This window comes from Thamnophis elegans, chromosome 12 (genome assembly GCF_009769535.1).
Source record: "Thamnophis elegans isolate rThaEle1 chromosome 12, rThaEle1.pri, whole genome shotgun sequence".
In the NCBI taxonomy this organism is placed as follows: Eukaryota; Metazoa; Chordata; class Lepidosauria; order Squamata; family Colubridae; genus Thamnophis; species Thamnophis elegans.
This window is the reverse complement of record NC_045552.1, coordinates 42,993,360-43,017,281: the sequence shown is the minus strand read 5'-3', so window position 1 is coordinate 43,017,281 and position 23,922 is coordinate 42,993,360. Positions and strand designations below refer to the sequence as shown.

General features: G+C 45.4%; 1 protein-coding gene across 1 annotated transcript in view; it reads right to left on the bottom strand.

Annotated features, from left to right (window-relative positions):
• Window positions 1-23,922, bottom strand: part of LOC116515337 (START domain-containing protein 10-like) — a 33,090-nt gene continuing 9,168 nt past the window's right edge. Inside the window, exons 2-6 of the mRNA XM_032227313.1 lie at window positions 14,527-14,674; window positions 10,412-10,515; window positions 7,697-7,814; window positions 4,869-4,921; window positions 1-322 (exon numbers count right to left, since the gene is read on the bottom strand). Coding sequence (XP_032083204.1) covers window positions 101-322; window positions 4,869-4,921; window positions 7,697-7,814; window positions 10,412-10,515; window positions 14,527-14,674 — 645 coding nt within the window. The 3' untranslated portion in view covers window positions 1-100. The remainder of the gene's footprint in view (window positions 323-4,868; window positions 4,922-7,696; window positions 7,815-10,411; window positions 10,516-14,526; window positions 14,675-23,922) is intronic.

Sequence of the window (23,922 nt, the reverse complement as noted above, 5' to 3'; positions counted from 1 at the left end):
TTTTTTTTTTTTTTTTGGTATCCTTTATTGTAAAACCAACTGGGTAAGCCAGCTGGCCGGCGAGTGCTAGTCTCAAAAGTGAGCAAAAGTCAAATTGGCATCAATTCTCTGAACCGCTGATGTCTCCCTTCTCTTCCTTGGCTTCCACTAAACTGCTCTCGTCGATGTTCTCCAGCGAGGAGGCATGTTGGAGGGACAGTTCGGACAGGGGCATTGTGGGGAGAAGGCTCTGCTCGGGATGCAACCACGGTTTTTTGCCTGCGTTGTGTTGCTGCTTCCAGGAAGGATACTTCAGACAAGCTTTGTACATTTTCTTCATAAGCTGAAGCATGGGATGAGAAGGGAAAAGAACCTGGGTTAAGATCTACATCAATCAATCTATCATCTATCTATCAATCAATCATCTATCTATAAATGGCTCTGTGTGTGTGTGTGTGTGTGTGTTCCAGCATAACCTGAAGGCCTTGAGCAATTTCAACCAAACTTGGTACACAGATGACATACCCTCTGGAAACAAATATTGTAGAGGTAAGATACCTCTAAAACCCCTCAGTGTATGTGTGTGTCCGTGTGTGTTCCAACATAACTCCAGAATGCCTGGGCCGCTAAAATGAAAAGGTCTGAATTATATCTATAGTGTCAAATCACAGAACTTTTGACATTGATAGTGTGCATTTTGGATTCAAGTTCTGTTAAGATACAGCCTATTATGCCTTAAAATGGCTTCTACTGTACATCATAGTGAAGTTGCCATGGTAACAGCTTCACGATGTTCCACAAGGGGGCTCCCTCTAATACAGGATTGGGATAAAAATATACCCAGGCCACACCGGGTTATCAGCTAGTAAGAAAACCATGAGCAAAAAGCTTGAAAGTTCATCCTCTTCCTCAAAATGTTCTTTGCAGGTAATATAGACAAATACCATAATTCTACTACGCTCTGTCTGCTATTTAAAAGTTATGCACTGAGGGTTATGATAAAGGGACTATATATTTAGCTTTGCATGTACTGGTAGCAGCAAGGATTGTATTTGCACAATATTGGAAAAATGGGAACACTAACCCTAACACTCCCATCCGATGAGGATGTAATTTGGAAAATATTAAACTATTCAGATGGATAGATTGACTTTAAAAATAAAAGACAAAGACAACACAATATTACTTGACATGGAATAGATTTTATGAGTGGTTAGAGATAAGAGGTAGAACTTAGATGAAGAAAGATTACTGCTATGAATGAATTAAATATAAAGATGGTTTATAATTATAAATATACCAATATAATTAACAGAATTATGAATAAGCTGATATAAAGGGAAATTGAGCCCAAACAATTCTATTATATTATTACCATTATTACAGTAATATTATTATTTTTATCTTTTATTATTTCTTTTTTTCTTTCGTTGTTAGCCGCCCGGACTCCTCCGGGATTGGGCGGCCTATAAATCGATTAATTAAATAAATAAATAAATAAATAAATACTATTCTTACTAGTGTAAAGTGGGACCTTGGATCTTGAATGGCTCAGACCATGAACAATTCGGGTGCCGATTAAAAAATCCGCTAAATGTTTTATTCAGATCACGAACACATCCTCGTGCCGAATAAACACAGCCATGGTGATTTCCCCTGCCGCGGCAATTTTCTCTGCCACGCCATTTTTTGTGTATGCACGCGCATGCGGTTTGTCTTGCTTCTGGTCATGACCAAATCAGATGCCGACCGAACTCCTGGAATGGATTACAGTCGACACCCGAGGTCCCACCGTATGTATTAATATTTTGTTTGGTTCTCTGTTTTTCTTCTGTAAATGATATGGCCTGACTGTATTCAAAACATTTATGAATAATACTTAAATAAATAAAATTAGAGTTATGCACTGAAACTCAAACTGGACTAGAAGACCTCCGAGGTCCCTTCCAGCTCTGTTATTCTGTTATTTCGTTATCCCTTTCCACCCTCTTTCTTTCTTCTCCCAGATTTCCCATCACCTTTCAACATGCTTTTTTTTAAAAAAAAAATCTGGGAACAGGGAGACAGGACTTTCAATCTTTCTCAATTTTATTGTCGCCGTTTCAGCTGCTGCTGTTGTTTTCAGAAGAATCTAAATTTGAACGACAAAAGTGTGCCTGCCCACGCGCAGGGATGTGTTAAAATGAGAGGTAAGCAAAAAACCCAGCTCAAAACTAGCATTCTTAAAGGCACCACCGGAGGGTGTTTAATACGAACATATTTGCAAACCATAAATTTAAATGAAATCCAGTCTGGAATCTTTTGGAATTTTCGGTTGCCAGTATGTGTTGGATTGGATAAAACGAGAGCAGATGTCAATGTGGGTGCTCCATCACTGGAGATTTTAAAGAAAAGACAAAGTCTCTTCCAATTCTGGAGCCAGCAAGGTGCAGGAGGAGCCAAAAAAGCAAATACAATCCTGGGTTGCATAAACAGAGGCATAGCGTCAAGCTCATGTGAAATATTAGTGCTGCTTTATAGCAATAGCCCTTAGACTTATATACCGCTTCACAGTGCTTTTACAGCCCTCTCTAAGCGGTTTACAGAGTCAGCCTCTTGCCCCCAACTATCTGGCTCCTCATTTTACCCACCTCGGAAGGACGGAAGGCTGAGTCAACCTTGAGCCTGGTGAGATTTGAACTGCCGAACTGCAGCTAGCAGTCAGCTGAAGTAGCCTGAAACCTGCACTCTAACCACTATGCCACCTCAGCTCTTATAAAACCCTAGGAAGACCTCACCTGGAATACTGCAGCCAATTTTGCTCACCATACTACCCCCCCCCCAAAAAAAAAGATGTTGAGACTTTGGAAAAAATTCAGAGAAGAGCAATTAAGACGATCAAAGACCTGGAGACTAAATCATATGAAGAACGGCTGCAGGATTTGGGTTTGACTGGTCTAAAGAAAAGAATTAGGGATGACATGATAGCAATGTTCCAGTATTTGAATGGCTGCCACAAAGAAGAAGGGATCAAATTATTCTCCAAAGCACCAGAGGGTAGAACAAGAAACAATGGATGGAAACTAAGCAAAGAGAGAAGCAACCTGGAATTAAAGAGAAACTTCCTAACAGTGAGGACAATTAGCCAGTGGAACAGCTGGCTCCAGACGTGGGTGCTTCATCACTGGAGTCTTTTAAGATGAGACTTGTCTGAAATTGTATAAGTTCTCCTGCTTGAGCTGGGGGCTCGACTAGAAGACCTCCAAAGTCCCTTCCAACTCTGTTGTTCCGTTATTCCTTTGCCAGGGGCTAACAGGATCCATATGGGGAATATAAAGGCTCACATGCCAGTTGAGTGATACGTCTCCAACACACAGCTTTACGCAGTTTGGACAAGCCAGGAAAAAAAAAAGAATGGCAAACAATCCATCTTTTTTATGTTCTTTTTACTAAAATCAACAAATAGGCAGAAAAGTGAGTTGGAGAGGCTTGTGTGAGTCCACCCGAAGTTTAGTAGCCCTTGATTTACAACAGTGCATTCAGTTTTGGTCACCACGCTGTAAAACAGATGTTGAGACTCTAGAAAGAATGCAGAGAAGAGCAACAAAGATGATTAGGGGACTGGAGGCTAAAACATATGAAGAACGGTTGCAGGAACTGGGTATGTCTAGTTTAATAGAAAGAAGGACTAGGGGGGACATGATAGCAGTGTTCCAGTATCTCAGGGGTTGCCACAAAGAAAAGGGGGTCAATTTACTCTCCAAAAAACCTGAGGGCAGAACAAGAAGCAATAGGTAGAAACTAATCAAGGAGAGAAGCAACTTAGAACTGAGGAGAAATTTCCTGACAGTGAGAACAATTAATCAGTGGAACAGTTTGCCTCCAGAAGTTGTGAATGCCCCAACACTGGAAGTCTTTAAGAAGATGTTGGATAGCCATTTGTCTGAAATGGTATAGGGTTTCCTGCCTAGGCAGGGGGTTGGACTAGAAGACCTCCAAGGTCCCTTCCAACTCTGCTATTGTAGTTCATTTAATGACCGAAGTTAGAACGGAACTGGAAAAAAAGGGACTTAATGACCATTTTCACACTTATGACCACTGCAGCATTCCCATGGTCACATGGTTTACATTCGGACATTTGAGCAACTGGTTCATATTTTTGACGGTCACAGTGCTCAGGCATCATGCGATCCCCTTTTGCAACAATCTGATGAGCAAAGTCAATGAGCAAGCCAGATTCACTTAACAACTGTGTTACTAAGTGAACAACGGTAGTGATTCATTCAAACAAATGTGGCAGGAAAAGTCATAAAATGGAACAAAACCCACTTAACGGATTTCTCTCTTAGCAACATAAATCATGGGCTCCATTATAGTCATAGGTTGAGGACTGCCTATATTTCAAACTAATCAAGGAGAGAAGCAACCTAGAACAATGAATCAGGGAAACAATTTCTCTCCAGATGTTAAGGATGCTCCATCACTGGAGATTTTTAAGAAGATGTTGGATAACCATTTGTCTGAAGTGGTGTAGGGTTTCCTGCCTAAGCAGGGGGTTGGACTAGAAGATCTCCAAGGTCCCTTCCAACTCTGTCTCTTCTCTTTTTTCTCTTCTCTTCTTCTCTCTTCCTTCTCCTCTTCTTTCTTATCTTCTCTCTTCTCTTCTTTCTCTTCTCTTTACTCATCTCTACTCACCTACTCTACTCTACTCTATTATTGTATTTATATCTCCCTTTCTTACCTTTGCTCTAGTTGCCAATCAATGTCTCAACTTTAACCTTGCCCCAGGGAGATAAATGCAACCTGTAGCTTTCCGTTACCTGGTCTCATTGAAATCAATACAGGGCTGGGAAAATCACCGTGACTCATGATGAGAACCAGCTCAGCCAAACAGGTGAGGCGCCACTCACCTTTGGTGCCAGGTACTGAGAAGATTTATTCACAACCCACTTAGGCAGGGATCCTGGATTTGGAGAAGGGATGGAAAATATACACAGCGTCAATCAAGCTTAATGTCATCCTCCTCCCACCCGATCCTTTTCCCACCTGGAAAGTTGTCCACCCACCCCTTTGGTTCAATGACCGCCCAGCTCTCTGCTCAGATGAAGTTCCTCTAAGATGCACATTTGCAGAAGAAGTGGACAAAACCAGACGGGAAGAAAGCATTGCAAAGGAACTAGGGGGGATTGGGAAAGGGCGGTGAATGGAAGCCAAAGCAGACAAGGAAGGTGGAAGAAGAAAGCATGAAAGAAGACACAATCCCAGGCAAGGGCTGTTGAGGAGAGGAATGTTGAAATAATGAACTGTCTCTAGACATCAAACCTAGAAAGTGTTTTGGATGGAGGGGTTGGTCCAGCACTCAAAACCTCTTTGCTGGCTGGTCCCGCTAAAGAATCCTGCACCAAAAGAGGATTCATTAAAGTTTTGGAGGACAACTACAATGCAATAATTGCGACAGAATGTCCTCTTTAGCAATAGCACTTAGACTAATATACCGCTTTACAGTGCTTTTACAGCCCTCTCTAAGCAGTTTACAGAGTCAACCTGTTGCCCCCAACAATCTGGGCCCTCATTTTACCCACCTCAGATGGATGAAAGGCTGAGTTAACCTTGAGCTGGTCAGGATCGAACTGCTGGCAATGGGCAGAGTTGGTCTCCAAGTCTGCATTGTAACTAGCGTGCCACCATGGCTTCTTTCCTTCCTTCCCAATAGCACGTAGGCTTATATACACTTTCCAGTGCTTCCCAGCCCTCTCTAAGTGGTGTGCAGAGTCAGTCTCTTGCCCCCAACAATCTGGGTCCTCATTTTACCCACCTCGGAAGGATGGAAGGCCGACTCAACCTTCAGCCGAACTGCTAAATTGCAGGCAGCAAAAGTAGCCAGCAGTACTGCACTCTAACCACTGCGCCACCACAGCTCAAACATAGAACATGGAGGAAGAAACACATTTGCAGAGACCCTGGAAACCAGGCTTGGTCTGGGGTGGGGGAAGCAGATTGTCCTGGCCCCTACCCAATTCGGAATTAGATCATCTGTTTACACTCAGGGCGGTGAAAAATAATCTATTCAATACAATCCAGAATTATTTCGGGGACGGTGATCCCACGACATCCACAGCAATAGGAAATTAAAAAAAAAAAATTGGCCTTGATGGTAAAATGGGTGGCTTATACATTTAATAAGTAAATAAATAAAAAGAACAACTCCAAGAAACACTGTGTCCCCAGACTATAAGACTTAAAAAGTACTTGAATTGGGGCCTCAACTAATATACACAGACTTTACTTGACTTTCATGTATTCATTGGTAGATCAGGTCTGTTCCTTGTGCTAATTTCTTGAAATCTAACACGCTTCCCACACTTGTTCAATGCCTCCTGCAAACCTTACGCCACACGGATAAAAACCACTCTTAGCTGTTGTGGTTGTAGCGGTTAATTGATGAGCTTCCCACACTGAATGAAGGAGTGGGTGTGTGTGAGAATGGACGGGGCTCTGACTCACACGGTAATAATAGCAGTAGCATTTAATCTTCCACGCAACCCAACACTGATTAACAGCAATCTCTGGGCAGTTTACAATGTGAGCATTATTTGCACATTGCCCTCAACAATCTGGGTCCTTGTTTTATCAACCTCAGAAGGATGGAAGGCTGAGTCGAACCTTGAGGCGGTCAGGATTGAACTGCTGGCAGTGGGGAGAGTTAGCCTGCAATATTGCAGTTTAACCACTGTGCGCCACCAGAGGTCGTGCTCCAGAACTTAGAATGGTTGACCAAGCAATTTTCAGGACAACACAAGCAGCTCAAAATCTGGTCTTGAAGCAGGTTGGGGTATCTTGCACATATAGGTCAGTTTACCTTGCCAAGATTCCATGCTTGACGTGGTTCTCATCCCAGGCTATCTATCTATCTATCTATCTATCTATCTATCTATCTATCTATCTATCTATCTATCTATCTATCTATCTATCATCTATCTATCTATCTATCTATCTATCTATCTATCTATCTATCTATCTATCTATCTATCATCTATCTATCCATTATCTATCATCTATCTATCTATCTATCTATCTATCTATCTATCTATCTATCTATCTATCTATCTATCTATCTATCTATCTATCATCTATCTATCTATCTATCATCCATCATCCATCCATCCATCCATCCATCCATCCATCCATCCATCCATCCATTGTGTCTGTCTGTCTGTCTGTCTGTCCATCCGTCCGTTCATGGTTGTGTGTGTGTGTGTTCCAACATAATTCTGGAACGCCTCGAGCAATTTCAACCAAACTTGGTACACAGATGACTTACTCTCTGGAAACAAACACTGTGGGGGTAAGACACCACTAACACCCCTCGGTGTGTGTGTTCTGTTAAGATTCAGCCTGTTTTGCCTTAAAATGGCTTCTACTGTATTGTAGTAAAATGGCTTCTACTGTACAGCGCAGTGGAGTTGCCATGGTAATGCCTTCACAGTACTCCACAAGGGGGCTCCTTCTGATAAGGTGGAAAATCCAACATTAGAAATTATGTTTGGTCTGGACCCCCCCCCCCCCAGGCCTCCCCCTATAAATAAATACCTGGGCAACACTGGGATATCAGTTAGTTTTAAATAAAATCCATTGTGGGGATGCTCATCTGTGCTGTGATGAGTGCAGCGCTGGGTCTAAAAGCACCTTTCCTGTTTCAGATCCAAATAAAGGCAACATCTGTAAAAGGGGTCCTTACCTTTTGGGTCTACCTGAGCCAAATAAGTCAAGCAGCAGCTGCTAGGTCCCGTTGGTTGCACCAGGTATCCAGCTAAGAGTGACACAGCTCTGACGAGGTCCTTGCGGGGAGGGTATTTCTAGGCAAGAGAAAGCCAAATAATGGGTTGGGGTTGAGTTTTTGGTCTGATTCCTTTGTCTTTTTTTTGGCTTGCCGGTCAGTGGCGCCTCCAGCAGCTGAATCGGATGAGGAGGAGATGTGGGAATCAGGGTCAACATCAAAGCAACTTGAGAGTTCCGTGCCGGAAGAGGGAATGGAGCTGGCAGAGAGAGAGAGAGAGTGACAGAGGCGGAGCTTGGGCTCCATCAGTCCTCAGATGGCGTCAGCAGCCCCCAGGTCTGGAGGTGGCTGATGAGGAAGAGGAGGGACAGCTGGGTCCAGTAACCGACGCATGGATATGCAGAAGGCAGAGGAGAGGAGAGCAGTGGAAATCTATGGACCGGTTCTTGGGAAGGAAGAGCCACCACTGCTAGTGAAGCCCCACCTTAGCTCTGGGGATAAAAGGCAGTGGGTGGAGATGAATAAATGTGGCAGACAACTATTCATCTCCTAGACAGATGGGATTGTTGGCCTGAGAGAGAAACTTTTTGCCGGGGCTGCTGGCGTGCCTAATAAAGGAATCTTTGAGTTCACTTCAGACGGTTTGTTGAGTTTAGAGAGCTGTGTCAGAACAGTCAACTGAACTGATTTTTGTAGCTGTGGACACGCAAAGCCAACACCGACCACTAGGGACTCCGTTGTGGAAGAAAAGCATATCTACCCGCAGAGGGCAGCGCTACTAGATACTTCCAGTGCTAAACTAAACATTGTGCCGGTTTCTCACAACCCGCCAAATCTGGGTTAAGAAAAGAAACTGTATGACGGCAGCATGCAATGCCCAAACAAGATGATGATTTAGGCTAAGCCAAGGGTAGGTTCTAGTGGTGGGATTCAAATTTTTTACTACTGGTTCTGTGGGTGTGACTTGGTGGGCGTGGCAAGGGAAGGATACTGTAAAATCCCCATTCCCTCCCCATCAGCTGGGACACGGGAGGCAGAGAATAGATGGTGGTGGGGCCAGACAGTGGTGGTATTTACTGGTTCTCTGAACTACTCAAAATTCCAACTACCGGTTCTCCAAACTACTCAAAATTTCTGCTGCCGGTTCTCCAAACTACTCAAAATTTCCGCTACCAGTTCTCTGAACTACTCAAAAATTCCGCTACCGGTTCTCCGAACTACTCAAATTTCCGCTACCAGTTCTCCGAACTACTCAAAATTTCCGCTACCGGTTCTCTGAACTACTGAAATTTCTGCTACCAGTTCTCCGAACTACTCAAAATTTCCGCTACCAGTTCTTCAAACTACTTAAAATGTCTGCTACCGGTTCTCCGGACTATTCAAAATTTCTACTACCAGTTCTCTGAATTACTTAAAATTTCTGCCACCAGTTCTCCGAACTACTCAAAATCTCCACTACCGGTTCTCCGGACTACTCAAAATCTCCACTACCGGTTCTCTGAACTACTCAAAATTTCCACTACCGGTTCTCTAGTCAGAACCTGTGACTACCACCTCTGGTGATGAAACTAAAACTACTGGGCCCGTTTTAAACTAGCATACTATGCTGTGCAAATCATACTGTGTTACAGTTAGTCCTCGATTTACAACAACTCATTTAGTGACTGTTTGAACGGCACTGGAAAAAGGTGACCTATGACCATATTTCATGAGTGTTGTAGCTTCTCCATAGTCATGTGATCAGAATTTAGCCACTTAGCAACGGACTCATATTTATGTCGGTTTGCAGTATGCTGAGGTCATGGGATCCCTTTTGCGACCTTTTGACAGAGTCAGTGGGGAAGATGGATTCACTTAACCACCATGTTACTAACTTAACTGTCAGGATTCACTTAATGACTGTGGCCAGAAAAGTCATTAAATGAGGCAAAACTAACTTAACATATGACTCACTTAGCAGCAGAAATTTTGGGCTGCTCAATTGTGATGGTAAGTTGAGGACTGCCTGTTATCTGATTAAGCCCTCCGTGTTGCTAAATCCAAGATCACCACAGATGGGGACTGCGGCCAATACATTAAAAGACGCTTGCTCCTGGGGAGGAAAACTATGGCAAATCTAGACTGCATACTAAAAAGCAGAGACATCACCCTGCCAACAAAAGTGTGTCTAGTCAAGGCTATGGTTTTCCCAGTTGCAAAGGATGGCTGTGAAAGTTGGACCATAAGGAAAGCTGAGCACCAAAGAATGGAGGCCTTTGAACCCTGGTGCTGGAGAAGACTCCCGCGAGTCCCTTGGACTGCAAGGCCATCCAACCGGTCAGTCCTAGAGGAGATCAACCCTGACTGGTCTTTAGAAGGCCGGATTCTGAAGAGGAAACTCAAATACTTTGGCTACCTAATGAGAAGGAAGGACTCCCTGGAGAAGAGCCTCATGCTGGGAATGATTGAGAGCAAAAGAAGAAGGGGATGACAGAGAATGAGGTGGCTGGATGGAGTCACTGAAGCAGTTGGCATGAGCTTAAATTGACTCCAGAGGATGGTAGAGGATAAGGAAGGCCTGGAGGAACGTTATCCATGGGGTCACGATGGGTCAGACATAATTTTGCAACTAACAACAACAACAAAATTGCTAAACTAGCCACAAAGACCCCTTACCTGTTTTCTTTCCTCACTTACCTGGTGCTTGACGGAGAAATTGAGGATTACATATGACTTATCCAAGACTCGCCAGGACCTCAGGGTGACCACATCTCTGTTCTTTAAAGGTTTGGGGCACTTCCCTATCCGAGAAGGTAGAAAAGATGCATCAATGTGATAAGCAGAATTTAAAATACAAAGAAAAAGTGGGGAAGAATGGAAGACACATCATTTAAATCAGGGATCTACAACCTTGGCAACTTTAAGCCTGGAGGACTTCAACTCCCAGAATTCCCTGGTGTTGAAGTCCTCCAGGCTTAAAGTTGCCAAGCTTGGAGACCCCTGGTCTAGATGATTGCCTTAGCACTCTGACTGGGTATGAGACATGTCAAAACTGCAAAGGTTGTTCCTAATTGGTTCCTCTTTCTATTTCTTCCCCATTTATGTTCTCTGTGTGAAACACAACATTACCTGAATTGTGAAAGTCTGTAAACCATTTTTTTTAAATCAATGGCACCCAGGATATTCAATCCACTATTCTAGCGAAGAGCAGCGACTTCAGATCAAACTGATGTCCGAGCTGAAGGAAGCTGCTTGGAATCACAACTTCAATCTATCAGAATAGAGCTGGAAGGGACCTTGGAGGTCTTCTAGTCCAACCCCCTCCTCAAGCAGGAGAGCTTATACCATTTCAGACCAGACACTGTACAATCTCTTCTTAAAAGAGATGGACAGTTTCTTCTGGGAGTTGAAGTCCGCCAGGCTTAAAGTTACCAAGGTTGGAGACCCCTGCTTTTTAAAAAAAAATTAATTCTCTTACATACCATTTTAAGTATACATTCACATAGTGGTTATTTTTTTTTACATTTATCATTCTTATACATTTATTAATTCATTTAATAGGTTATAATATATAGTTTGGGTTGCTTTGTTTACCATCCCTTCCACCTGTTGCAGCACCACCTTATTTTCCCTTTCTTTTCTCCCTCCCTTCTCTACTTCCTTCTCCTTCCTTCTTCCCTTCCCTTTCTCCTACTCCTCCTCTTCCCCTTCCTACCCTTTCTTCTTTTCTTTCTCTCCCTTCCACCTTCCTCTCCTTTCCCTTTCCTTTTTTCCTCCCTCTTCTCCTTCCTCCTCTCCTTCCACGTACTTCTTCCTTTCCTTTTCTCCTACTCCTACTCTTCCTCTTCCCCTCCCTACTCTCTCTCCTTCTCTTCCTCTCCCTTCCACCCCCTCTCCTTTCCCTTTCCTTTTTCCCTCCCTCCCTTCTCTCCTTCCTCCTCTCCTTCCCCTTCTTCCCTTCACTTTCTCCTACTCTTCCCCTTCCCCTCCCTCCTCTCTCTCCTCTCTTCCTCTCCCTTCCATCCTCCTCTCCTTACCTCGTTCTTCTTTCCCCCATCTTCCTTTCATTCTCTCCTCCTCTCTCTCTCTCTTTTCTATTGTTGTAGATGTCTCTTTCAGATCTCAGCTTATGTTTCCTTGGGATGGTATTTCCACAAACCCAAATATAATTTGGTATTATTTCTTATTCCCTTACTCCCTTCGCTAATCTATCCTAACTATATTCCCACCCACCTCTTTGTGTCTTTATCCCTGCTTTAAATCTCAGAAATGTAGAGCTGGAAGGGAGCACAAAAGACCATCCAATCTAGCCTCCTGGAAAACGCAAAATATAGAGTTTTTGATCTTTTTTTTTCTTTATGCACCTGAACGCCATTATCATGCTTCCCTTAAGTCAGGTTGAACTCCTCAAATGCCTTCAGCCTCTCTTCACAAGCAGCTCCTGCAGTCCTTGTCATGGTCTTTGTTCTCTTCCTCTCTAAACCTTCTCTAACCTGTTATATAGGCCTCGGGGTATGTGGCACTCAGAACCATAATTCCACAAAGGTTAACCTTTTTTATCACCCAGGTGAGGCTGGCCAACCTGAGGCCCCTCTGGCATGCTGGCATTACTATGTCAGGGACGCCCCATTTGCATGCCAGCTCTCCTGGCAATTTGGCAGGCTGTTCTGACAGGACGGGATACCATCAGGCGAAGGAATCTATCCTTATAACTGCTACGTACAATGAATTCTATTTTATCATTCTTGTTAGGGGAAAAGAACAAAAGCTTTGGAAGAATTCTGCAGCCCCTTGCCTTTACACATTACAATTCTTCTTCTTCTTCTTCTTCTTCTTCTTCTTCTTCTTCTTCTTCTTCTTCTTCTTCTTCTTCTTCTTCTTCTTCTTTTCTTCTTCTCTTTTTCTTTCCTTCCTTCCTTCCTTCCTCTTCTTCTTCTTTCCTCTTCCTCCTCCTCTTTTTCTTCTTCTTCTTTCTCTTCCTCTCCTCCTCCTCCTCCTCTTCCTCTCCTTCTACACCTCTTTCGACTTCTTGTAGGTAGGAGTTGTAAGGATAGCTAGGTGGCCTTCACCTGATGGCATCCCGTCCTGTCAAAACAACTTGCCAAATTGCTATGTGAGCAGGCGTGCAATTGTAAGTCCCTTTTTAAAATGCCAACGTAACTTCAAACATTCTAAGAATCATTCTAAGTTGAGGACTACCTGTAGAACATCAGGCCACCTAGCTTTAAAAAAGATAACAACCCTTGCACTTCTTGTCATGAATATTGTGTTTATTTCTTAAGTTGATAACTGCTCTTTCTTTCAGCTCGAAGTTCATAGTTAACCGGCGAGCTTCCATAGCTGAAGGAAGTCTAGAACAGGTCGGCAACTTTAAGACTTGTGGACTTCAACTTCAAGCATGGCTGGCTGAGGAATTCTGGGAGTTGAAGTCCACAGGTCTTAAAATGGCCAAAGTTGGACCCCCTTGCTCTAGACCACTGTTTCTCAACCTTGGCAATTTGAAGATGTCCTGACTTCAGCTCCCACAATTCCCCAGCCAGCTAATTGAAGTCCGGACATCTTCAAGTTGCCAAGGTTGAGAAGCACTGCTCTAGACTTTGGCTTTGATCCCAGTCCATTCCCCTGAGCACCTTTATGGCATATATTTTGGGCATAATCTGCCCCATATGCTTCTGAAGGGACAACCATAAGCCACACAATTGGCCACTTTAGGAGCCGGTGCTTGAGCAAGGCTTCAAAATAGAAGGTCTCCAACTTCTGGTATCGAGAGAACTTCTGCCTCTAATTCCAGAAGAAATTCCAGAAGTGTGAACTAAGGCCATCTCAGTCTTGTCTGCGTCATCCCAAAAGCCGAAATTAACTACATCTGGACCCACTTTAATTATAGCATTCAAAGAACTCTGTAATTTGGGGCCTAAAGATAGAAAGTCAGTTTGGGATAGTGGTTAAGGCATCAGGCTAGAAACCTGGAGACAGAGAGTTCTAGTCTTACCCCAGACACAAAGTCTGGGGGGAGGGGGGCAATGTTGGGCCAGTCGCTCTCTCTCAGCCCTAGGAAACAGGCAATGGCGAACCACACCCAAAATACCTTGCCAAGTAAAATGCAAATCTGTCTAGAGTCTAGACCAGTGATGGCTAACCTTTTTGTCGCTGTGTGCCGAAAGCGTATTATGCACCCCTAATGCAATACACAAGTGCACTGCCCCTCCATGCATTTGAATGCAACCCCCGTGTGCGCCCCAACCTCATGCATGCATGTGTGACCCCCTGCACTCCCCCACCCCCCATATGTGCACGCCCCCCGCAGGCACCCTGCCACCCGCACATGCGATCCCGTGCATGCACATGACACCCCCATGTGTGTCTCCCTCCCGCATGCATATGTGATCACCCATGCTCACCCCGTGCCCCCCCATGCATCTCCCCCATGCATCCCCCACCCCCGTGCATGCACGGCAGAGACCCAAGAACCAGATGGCCGGCAGGAGGCGCGCTCGCATGTGTGGTGGAGCTGGGCTGGGGTGACGGCTGGTGTGCCCACAGAGAGGGCTCTGTGTGCAACCTCTGGCATACATCCCACAGGTTCCCCATCAGAGGTCTAGACAGTTGCCAGGAGTCAAGACTGACTCAAGGGCACCAGTTTTTAAAAAAAGGTCTAAAGCTTGATAATTTCCACCCCTAATTTGGTCGAAACTCTCTCCCTACCAAGTTTTTAACCCAGATGCCAAAAACTAAGAATCAAATCCTGCTGTATGCTTGTTAAGAACGGGATGCCCCTAATATCACGAAATCTTCTCTAAGTCCTTACTCACAAGAATAGTAGCCCACATCAGCGTTGTCAGAGAGCCGGGCGATCTCGTGGGTCTCTATAACATTCAAGTCCCACTTCTTCCGGTATTCGGTGTCATGGAGGACATCAAATACGGTCTCGGCTGATACGTCTGGCATGTTCACACGGCCCTGTGGTCGAAGGAGAGGCAATGTCAGGATAGTCACTGGCGTGACGGTGCTGAGTAAGGAATCGTTAAACACAGAGGTGGCATTCTGCCAGTTTTGGACTGATAGTGGATATCACGGGTGGCCCGCCCACCCGCCCCAGCTCTATGCCGTCCCATTTAGGCATATTTTCAAGCCCAAGCGCATGCGCAGAAGGCAGAGCGCATGTGCGGAAGGGGTCAAGCGCTTCTAGGTTGGGTCTATGGTCTTGAATCTTGAGTTCTGTCTCTATAATTTCTCTAGTATCACCAGCGTTTATTACACAGGGGCTCTCGCTGACATCATCGGGATATAAACTCTGTACAAATAAGCCAATAGAAGCGCAGTGGTTAGAATGCAGTATGGCAGGAAAACTCTGCCAGCTGTCAGCAGTTCGATCCTGACTGGCTCACGGTTGACTCAGCCTTCCATCCTCCCGAGGTCAGTAAAATGAAGATTCAGATTGTTGGGGGCTAATATGCTAACTCTCTAAATTGTTTAGAGTGTGTTATAAAAGAACTGTGAAGCGGTATATAAGTCTAAGTTCTATTTCTACACCCCTCTCTGCTCTCGGATGTGGCAAAAGTGATCAATCTGTGGATCAAAATGTTTTATTAGCTTTATCAGTGTACAGCATACAAAGGAAAATGAAAATAATGGGAAACTAGGCAAGGGAAAAAGGGAAAGTGTGCAGTAGAAGGAGAAAAAAAGGGAAAAAATGCTGACCTCCGACTCTAGCACAGTAGTAGACAATAAAAATTACAACCTCAATTGTTTACTTTTCTACAAGAACATATACTAGCTGTATCTATAACAACGATTCCATCATCAGCAAAACCAAAGTCAGTGTTTCACTTTTCATGAAAAGCCATCAGTCTAAAACGGCTTTGAAAGAGAGAAACTGACAGATCAGTGGCAAACAATAGTTTTATCCTCAGCTGGTTTGCTGAGCTTTGGGTAGCAGAGATGATATTCAACAGGTTCTGACTAGTTCTGGAGAACCGGAAGCAGAATTTTGAGTAGTTCGGGAGAACCTGTAAATACCACCTCTGACTGGCCCCTGCCCCATCTATTCTCTGCCTCCCGAGTCCCAGCTGATCAGAAAGGAATGGGGATTTTACAGTATCCTTCCCCTGCCACGCCCACCAAGCCATGCCACGCCCACCAAGCCACGCCCACAGAACTGGTAGTAAAAAATGTTGAATCCCACCACTGTTTGGGTCACATTCAGAGTCAAAGAAGGCAGGGAAAGATTAAGTCCATATTTCTTGGTTTAAATATTTGAAAGGTATATCTTGCATTTTTCTGCATTTTAATGTCAATGGCTGCCTTGAGTGTTCCATTAACAGGAAACAAAAATAAACAAGATGCTAATGGGAAGAAAGAATAATAAAAGATCCAAGCTGTGGGCTTTGCAGGGTAGATTTTAGAAGCAATAAAAGTTTGGTTGGCAAGGAGCCAGTGTTGTTAAACACGGCTACAGGAGTAAATGTAGAAAACATTCCAACATAATGATTCCCCCCACACACAATCTAGGAAAATAACAGGTTGGATTGCATGCATGGGATGACCTCGTGAAATCCAGTGTAAGTCACCTGAATAAACTACGGGGCTGTGAAAATACCTTCTGTCCCTTAGCAAACAAATGCTTGAAACCCATTGCTCTCTCTCCAAACTGGCATGCTCTGGATAATTTCTACTTCCTACTATAAGCCAACAACAATCCTCTTTCAAGTATTACAACATACTGTAGACTTAAGACCCAGAATAACTTGATTGTTGCTTTAAATGTACACTGATTGGTATATATTAAGTGAAATTTTGCTGTCTATTGCTCTCAAAGGGTTTCCAGCTCTAATATACACTATGTACAATACAATAGCAGAATTAGAAGGGACCTTGGAGGTCTACTAGTCCAACCCCCTGTCTAGGCAGGAAACTCTATACCTGTCACGCCCCACTCCATTCCATAATTAGGAAAGAAGACCAAGAGACTCCATGGGTTGGAAATCCAAAGTACTTTTACTAATTATAAATGGTAAGCGAGCAGTAGTGAAGCAAGATCTGAATAATATGGCGCGAAAGCAATTGATATATGGCAAAGCCCGTTCCCCCCCTTAGGATCAAAGCTCCAGTCCAATCATAAGTCCTTCAAATGTCAGGTGTGAGATAACTTCAAAAAGACAGGCCAAGATGGAATGTGAAGGCCGTTGATGCAGGCGGGAAACACGTACGCATGCGTAAACCCCAACGACTGGAACATCCTAGAACATTCCTGCAGCAGACCTCCAGCACATCAATTAAAACCCTCCCACATACACGCCCCCCCCCTCCCGTTTCATGGCAGCTGAAGCAGCAGCAAAGCAGAAGCTGACATCCGGCCGTCCCCCGGAAAAAGGCTGTCAGGCCTGGAAGAAAAAACCAACAAAACAGACAACACAGAACAAAACAGACAAACAACAAACAAACAAGAGAGGGAAAGGAGAAAAGTCAAGGCTTGTCGGGATAAGCAGCATAAAATTTCCGAAGCAAGCGGGGAGCACGAACGTGGGACTTATCAACCCATTCCGTGTGGGAGGGGGGAAAATGTTTCCAAGCCACAAGGTATTGGATGCGATTGCGGTGCCTGCGGGAATCCAGAATGTCCCGGACTTCAAAATGACGTTCCCCATCAACAAGCAACGGAGCAGGCGGAGGGTCATCTGCGGGCCGCAGGTCAGACACCCGAACTGGCTTGATGAGGTTGATATGGAATACCGGATGGATTCGGTTAAGATGTTTGGGCAATTGCAAACGAACCGAAACAGGATTGATAACTTTCAAAATCGGGAAAGGGCCAACATACTTGGGACCCAATTTCTTAGACTTTTGCGTGGTATGCAAGAATTTCGTGGACAAATACACTAAATCACCAACGTGGTACTCATAAGGCTGAGAGCGTTTCCTATCAGCCTGCTTCTTATGAGCCTTGTGGGCTGCGTCCAAGGTGGAACGAGTGAGGGGCCAAAGGCGACTGAGACGTTCACTCCAGTCCGCCACGGAAGGAACCTGAGGCTGGGCCGTAGGCAGTTCGGGGATAGGAACAAAATCATGGCCATAAACGACCCTGAAAGGGGTGAACCCAGTGCTGGAGTGAACCGAATTGTTATAGGCCACTTCAGCGTGTGGTAACAAGTCCACCCAATCGTCCTGTTGATAATTGATGAAACAACGTAAATATTGTTCAAGGACGGAATTAGTACGTTCACAGCCGCCATTAGTCTGAGGATGGTAGGCGGAGCTAAGGCCCTGGGCGGAGCCAATACGCGTGAGGAACTCCTTCCAAAACTTGGATGTGAATTGGACTCCACGATCGGAGATAATACGGTCGGGAACGCCATGCAAGCGGTATACGTGGGAAAGGAAGAGCTTAGCCAAGGCCTTGGCGGAAGGAATCTTGTGGCACGGCACGAAGTGAACCTGCTTGGAGAACAAATCAGTAACCACCCAGATAACCGTGTGCCCCTGGCTCTCGGGAAGGTCCACAATAAAGTCCATAGAAATTTCCTTCCACGGGGCAATGGGGCGGGCGACGGACTGTAGAAGTCCGTGTGGTTTCCCCGGAGGTTTTTTGGCGGTAGCGCAAACCGGGCAACTGGAGACATAAAGTTCAATGTCCTTTTTTAAAGAGGGCCACCAGAATTGTCTCTTCACGAGGTGCAAAGTTTTCACGAATCCAAAATGACCCGCCATCCTGGAGTCATGAGCGCGACGAAGGACCACAAGACGTAAGGAAGCGGGGATGTATAATTTAGCTCCAATCCACGGTAGATCGTCTCTCATGGTGCATTCGTCCCGATGGTTCAGGAACCAGTCGTCTTGAGGGAGAGCTGCTTTGAGGTCAGAAAGCAGGTCGTGAGGCACGTCCTTTTGGGCCTTGGTCTGGTGACGTGTGAGCACCGGAGCCGCCAAGAGCGGTTGGACGATACTCAGCTTGGAGCAATTATACTGAGGTAACCGGGACAAAGCATCGGCCATGAAATTCTTTCCACCCGGGATATACTTTAGAGTGAAATTGAAACGGTTAAAATATTGGGCCCAACGCATCTGCTTTGGGGAGAGACGGCGAGGCGTGCGCAACGCCTCCAAATTTTTGTGGTCAGTCCACACCTCAAAAGGGTGTTTAGAGCCTTCAAGGAAGTGGCGCCAAGTAGCGAGGGCCCAACGAACCGCAAACGCCTCTTTCTCCCAGACCGCCCAGCGTCGTTCCGTGTCAGTGAGTTTACGTGAGGTGTACGCGCAAGGCTGTAAGGTACCCTGGTCATTGGCTTGTAGCAGAACAGCCCCAACTGCGACATCACTGGCATCAGCTTGGACAACGAAGGGTTGGTTGAGGTCAGGATGTTTAAGAACTGGTTCAGCGGCAAAAAGGCGTTTAAGCTTTTCGAACGCTGCCTGGCATTCCATGGTCCAGTCCAAAGGCTTACTGGGTTTAGGTTTTGGGTCGCCTTTAGTTTTGAGCAAATTAGTAATAGGGAGAGCAATGTCGGCAAAAGAGGGAATAAATTGACGGTAGAAATTAGCGAAACCCAAAAATTGTTGCAGTTGTTTACGAGTTTTGGGAGCGTCCCATTCAGTGACGGCCTTTACCTTCTCAGGGTCCATTTCAACTCCATGAGGGGAGATACGGTAGCCCAGATAGTCAATAGTAGTTTGGTGAAACTCACACTTAGACAATTTGGCATACAAGTTGGCTGCACGGAGTTTTTTCAAAACAGTGCGCACCAGATTGACGTGGTGGTCGTGAGAGCGGGTATAAATGAGGATATCGTCCAGATATACGATAACGCCCTTATAGAGATGATCGTGCAGGATCTCATTAATAAACTGCATGAATACAGCAGGAGCCCCCTGTAGGCCAAAAGGCATGACCCGGAACTGGAAACAACCAAGAGGGCAGTTAAAGGCGGTCTTCCATTCGTCCCCCTCCTTAATGCGAACCCTATAGTACGCTTCACGCAGGTCCAATTTTGTGAAGATGCGGCCCTTCCCCAGTTGCGCCAATAAGTCCTTCATCAATGGGAGTGGGTAGAGGTTTGGAGAACATATGGCGTTAAGGTTCCTAAAGTCACAACATAAACGAAGAGACCCATCTTTCTTCTCACGAAACAGCACAGGGGCCGCCACCTTGGGTCGGGCCGGTTCAATGAAACCACGTTTCAAATTTTTGTCAATGAAAGAACGCATCTCCTCCATTTCCCTGGGTGACATGGAGTAAATGCGGGGTTTTGGGAGTTTGACCCCAGGCAAAATGTCAATGGAGCAATCAGTAGGCCTGTGGGGGGGCAGAATGTCCGAAGATTGCTCGCTGAAGACTTCCTTAAGATCCAAATATTCTTTCGGAATTTTCTCCTCTCCTGCAATCCTCTCCTGGCCCCTAGCGGCTACTTCAGGAACGTTAGTTACGTCATGTTGGTTTGGAGAGCCCTCCCCCACTGGAGGCACTTTGGAGCGAATACGCAAGCGGCCTGTCCGCCAATTTATGTGAGGGTTCCACTTCCGGAGCCACGGGATGCCCAAAATAAGTGGTCTGTCCATGCCAGGTGCGACCACAAAAGAGATTAATTCAGTGTGGGTACCCATTTTCATTTCCAAAGGCTCAGTAAAAAAATGGGCGGGCCCCCCCCCCGCAACCGATCCGTCTATCTGGCAAAAAACAATAGGGGTTTTCAAAGTGCGCAATTTGAGGCCTAATTTCTCAACCATGGCTGGGTTGATCATGGACCGGGAACAGCCGGAATCCAGTAATGCTAGGAGGGTGGCAGGTGTCCCCTCAGGAGGAACTTTTAATTCAATAGGGAGTAGAAGGGGCCCCTTGTGTGAACTCACCCAGTGAGGTGAAGTGTCGTCATCTGAGTCATCAGAAGAAGAGGAGTTAGCATCCGCGTCATCCTTCAAAGGTTGGGGAAGATGAGGGGGGTTGGTTTCCCCATCGAAAGCCGTTTCCCTCTTATCTCTTGCTTCTTGTCACGCCCCACTCCATTCCATAATTAGGAAAGAAGACCAAGAGACTCCATGGGTTGGAAATCCAAAGTACTTTTACTAATTATAAATGGTAAGCGAGCAGTAGTGAAGCAAGATCTGAATAATATGGCGCGAAAGCAATTGATATATGGCAAAGCCCGTTCCCCCCCTTAGGATCAAAGCTCCAGTCCAATCATAAGTCCTTCAAATGTCAGGTGTGAGATAACTTCAAAAAGACAGGCCAAGATGGAATGTGAAGGCCGTTGATGCAGGCGGGAAACACGTACGCATGCGTAAACCCCAACAACTGGAACATCCTAGAACATTCCTGCAGCAGACCTCCAGCACATCAATTAAAACCCTCCCACATACACGCCCCCCCCCTCCCGTTTCATGGCAGCTGAAGCAGCAGCAAAGCAGAAGCTGACAATACCATTTCAGACAAATGGCTATCCAACATCTTCTTAAAGACTTCCAGTGTTGGGGCATTCACAACTTCTGGAGGCAAGCCGTTCCACTGATTAATTGTTCTAACTGTCAGGAAATTCCTCCTCAGTTCTAAGTTGCTTCTCTCCTTGATTAGTTTCCACCCATTGCTTCTTGTTCTACCCTCAGGTGCCTTGGAGAATAGTTTGACTCCCTCTTCTTTGTGGCAACCCCTGAGATATTGGGACACTGCTATCATGTCTCCCTAGTCCTTCTTTTCATTAAACTACACATACCCAGTTCCTGCAACCGTTCTTCATATGTTTTAACCTCCTGTCCTCTAATCATCTTTGTGGCTCTTCTCTGTACTCTTTCTAGAGTCTCCACATCTTTTCTACATCATGGTGACCCAAACCGGATGCAGGATTCCAAGTGTGGCCTTACCAAGGCATTATAAAGTGGTCTTAACACTTCACGTGATCTTGATTCTATGCCTCTGTTGATGCAGCCTAGAACTGTGTTGGCTTTTTTGGCAGCTGCTGCAAACTGCTGGCTCATATTTAAATGGTTGTCCACTAGGACTCCAAGATCCCTTTCACAGTTACTATTGAGCAAGGTACCACATACTGTACCTGTGCATTTTATTTTTCTAGCCTAAATGTAGAACCTTATTTTTTTTCACCATTGAATCAGGGGTATCAAACACGATTTCATTGAGGGCCACATCAGGGTTGTGCTTGACCTCAGGGTGTGTGTGCGTTTCTGTGTGTGTGGCCAGATCACTCTGCCAAAGAAAACCGGTTTCCGAGCTCCGTTTTAGGTTGCGACAGCCTCCTGCTGCTCTCTGCCAGCGAAAGTGGAGCTCAGAGGGGTGGGGGCACATGCGGCCCTTCCAACCTTTGTTTTCGCTGGCAGTGGCACCACGGGCCGGACATTTGCTGTTCCCAGGGTGCCTCCATGAGCCAGATCTAAGCACCCGCATCCGGCCCGCAGGCCTTGAGTTTAACACCCCTGCACTAGATAAACATGAGAAGGATATAAATAAATAAATAAAAAAGTATGCATACACCCAATACATTATATATGACACAGAGAAACGATGACAGTCTAGTTTGGATGTAAAATGAATCTTGCGAGTTTACCGGACGGATAGCATAGGGTACAAAGCTGTTACAGAATCGGGTAGTCCGGCTAGAAATAACTTCCACAAATACAACAGACTAGGGTATCTTTATTTGCTATATACGTTTATATCTAAATGCAGGATGCAACCTATTTTGGTTCTCTTTGTAAGAGAGATTCGGCTGACAAGAGCATGACTGGGCCAAGGTCATCCAAGGAACTTCTGTGGTTGAGGAAGAACGTGGACTTTTTCATCCTTACGACCACTGCAGAATCCCCATACTCAAAATTTCCGTTACCGGTTCCCCAGAACCTGTCAGAACCTGCCGACTTTCACCCCCGAGCTTCTCCTACTATTTCTCTACGTTTGAGACAAACTACCGTAGGAGCTCCGAAGCTCTTTCGACACCACTTCTTTGTAAATCATTGATCTCTGTTGGCCAACTTCCTGGTTAGCTAGTAAAACTGTGACTTTGTTTGGCTTCAGAGTGAGGAGCGAATCTAGGTTCCCCATGGATTACTCAACAACCCGGCATGTCATGTCCCATCAAGGACATTTCTCATCACGCTCACCTACTTGTAACCTAAAAAGAATTCAAGAGCAACAATTGAAAGAGGGAATTGCCTTCTTTGTGGAATGATTAGAATTAGAAGAGCCCGCAAAAAGGAGAATTTTTAGGGCAGGGGTAATCTACGACTTTCTGCTGTCTGAACTATGTCCTTGCTGCCACAGGGATTTTTTTTACTGGATTTTCCTGTAAATCAAGTGTAAATGAATAAGGGAAGATTAGGAAATTGGAGGATTAACAGGCTCTGCTTGTTACTGCTGTACAGAAATCTGGATTCCATGAGCAAAATGCGATTCAAAACATACGCATAGAGAATGTATCCAGAAACCGCCAAATCCAACATGTCTCATCTCAACTATGAAGGGTAGCTTTTGCTTTAAGGTGCGCCTCTTCATATGAGTGGCTCAGGGGCTAAGTCACTGAGCATGTCGATCAGTTTGAATCCCTAATGCTGCGTAACGGAGTGAGCTCCCGTTACTTGTCCCAGCTTCTGCCAATCTAGCAGTTTGAAAACACGTAAAAAATGCAAGTAGAAAAGTAGGAACCACCTTTGGTGGGAAGGGAACAGCGTTCCGTGCACCTTCGGCGTTTAGTTTAGTCCTGCTGGCCACATGACTACGGAGACGGCTTCGGACAGCGCTGGCTCTTCAGCTTTGAAATGGAGATGAGCACCCTCTGGAGTCGGGAACGACTAGCACATATGTGCAAGGGGAACCTTTATCTTTACTTATATGATTTGGTCCTGCGCCGAGGTGGCGCAGTAGTTAAATGCAGCACTGCAGGCTACTGCTAGATCAGCAGTTCAGCGGTTCAAATCTCACCGGCTCAGGGTTGACTCAGCCTTCCATCCTTCCGAGGTGGGTAAAATGAGGACCCGGATTGTTGGGGGCAATATGCTGACTCTCTGTAAACCGCTTAGAGAGGGCTGAAAGCCCTATGAAGCGGTATATAAGTCTACTGCTATTGCTATTGCTATTTCAATCCTAGCATATAGCTTGGGACCAGGTTATCTGAGGGACCGTCTCCTGCTGGTCGCATCTACCCGACCCACCAGAGCAGGGAGGTAGGGAACGCTGTGGGTCCCATCCCCCAGGGAGACACATCTGGTGGGAC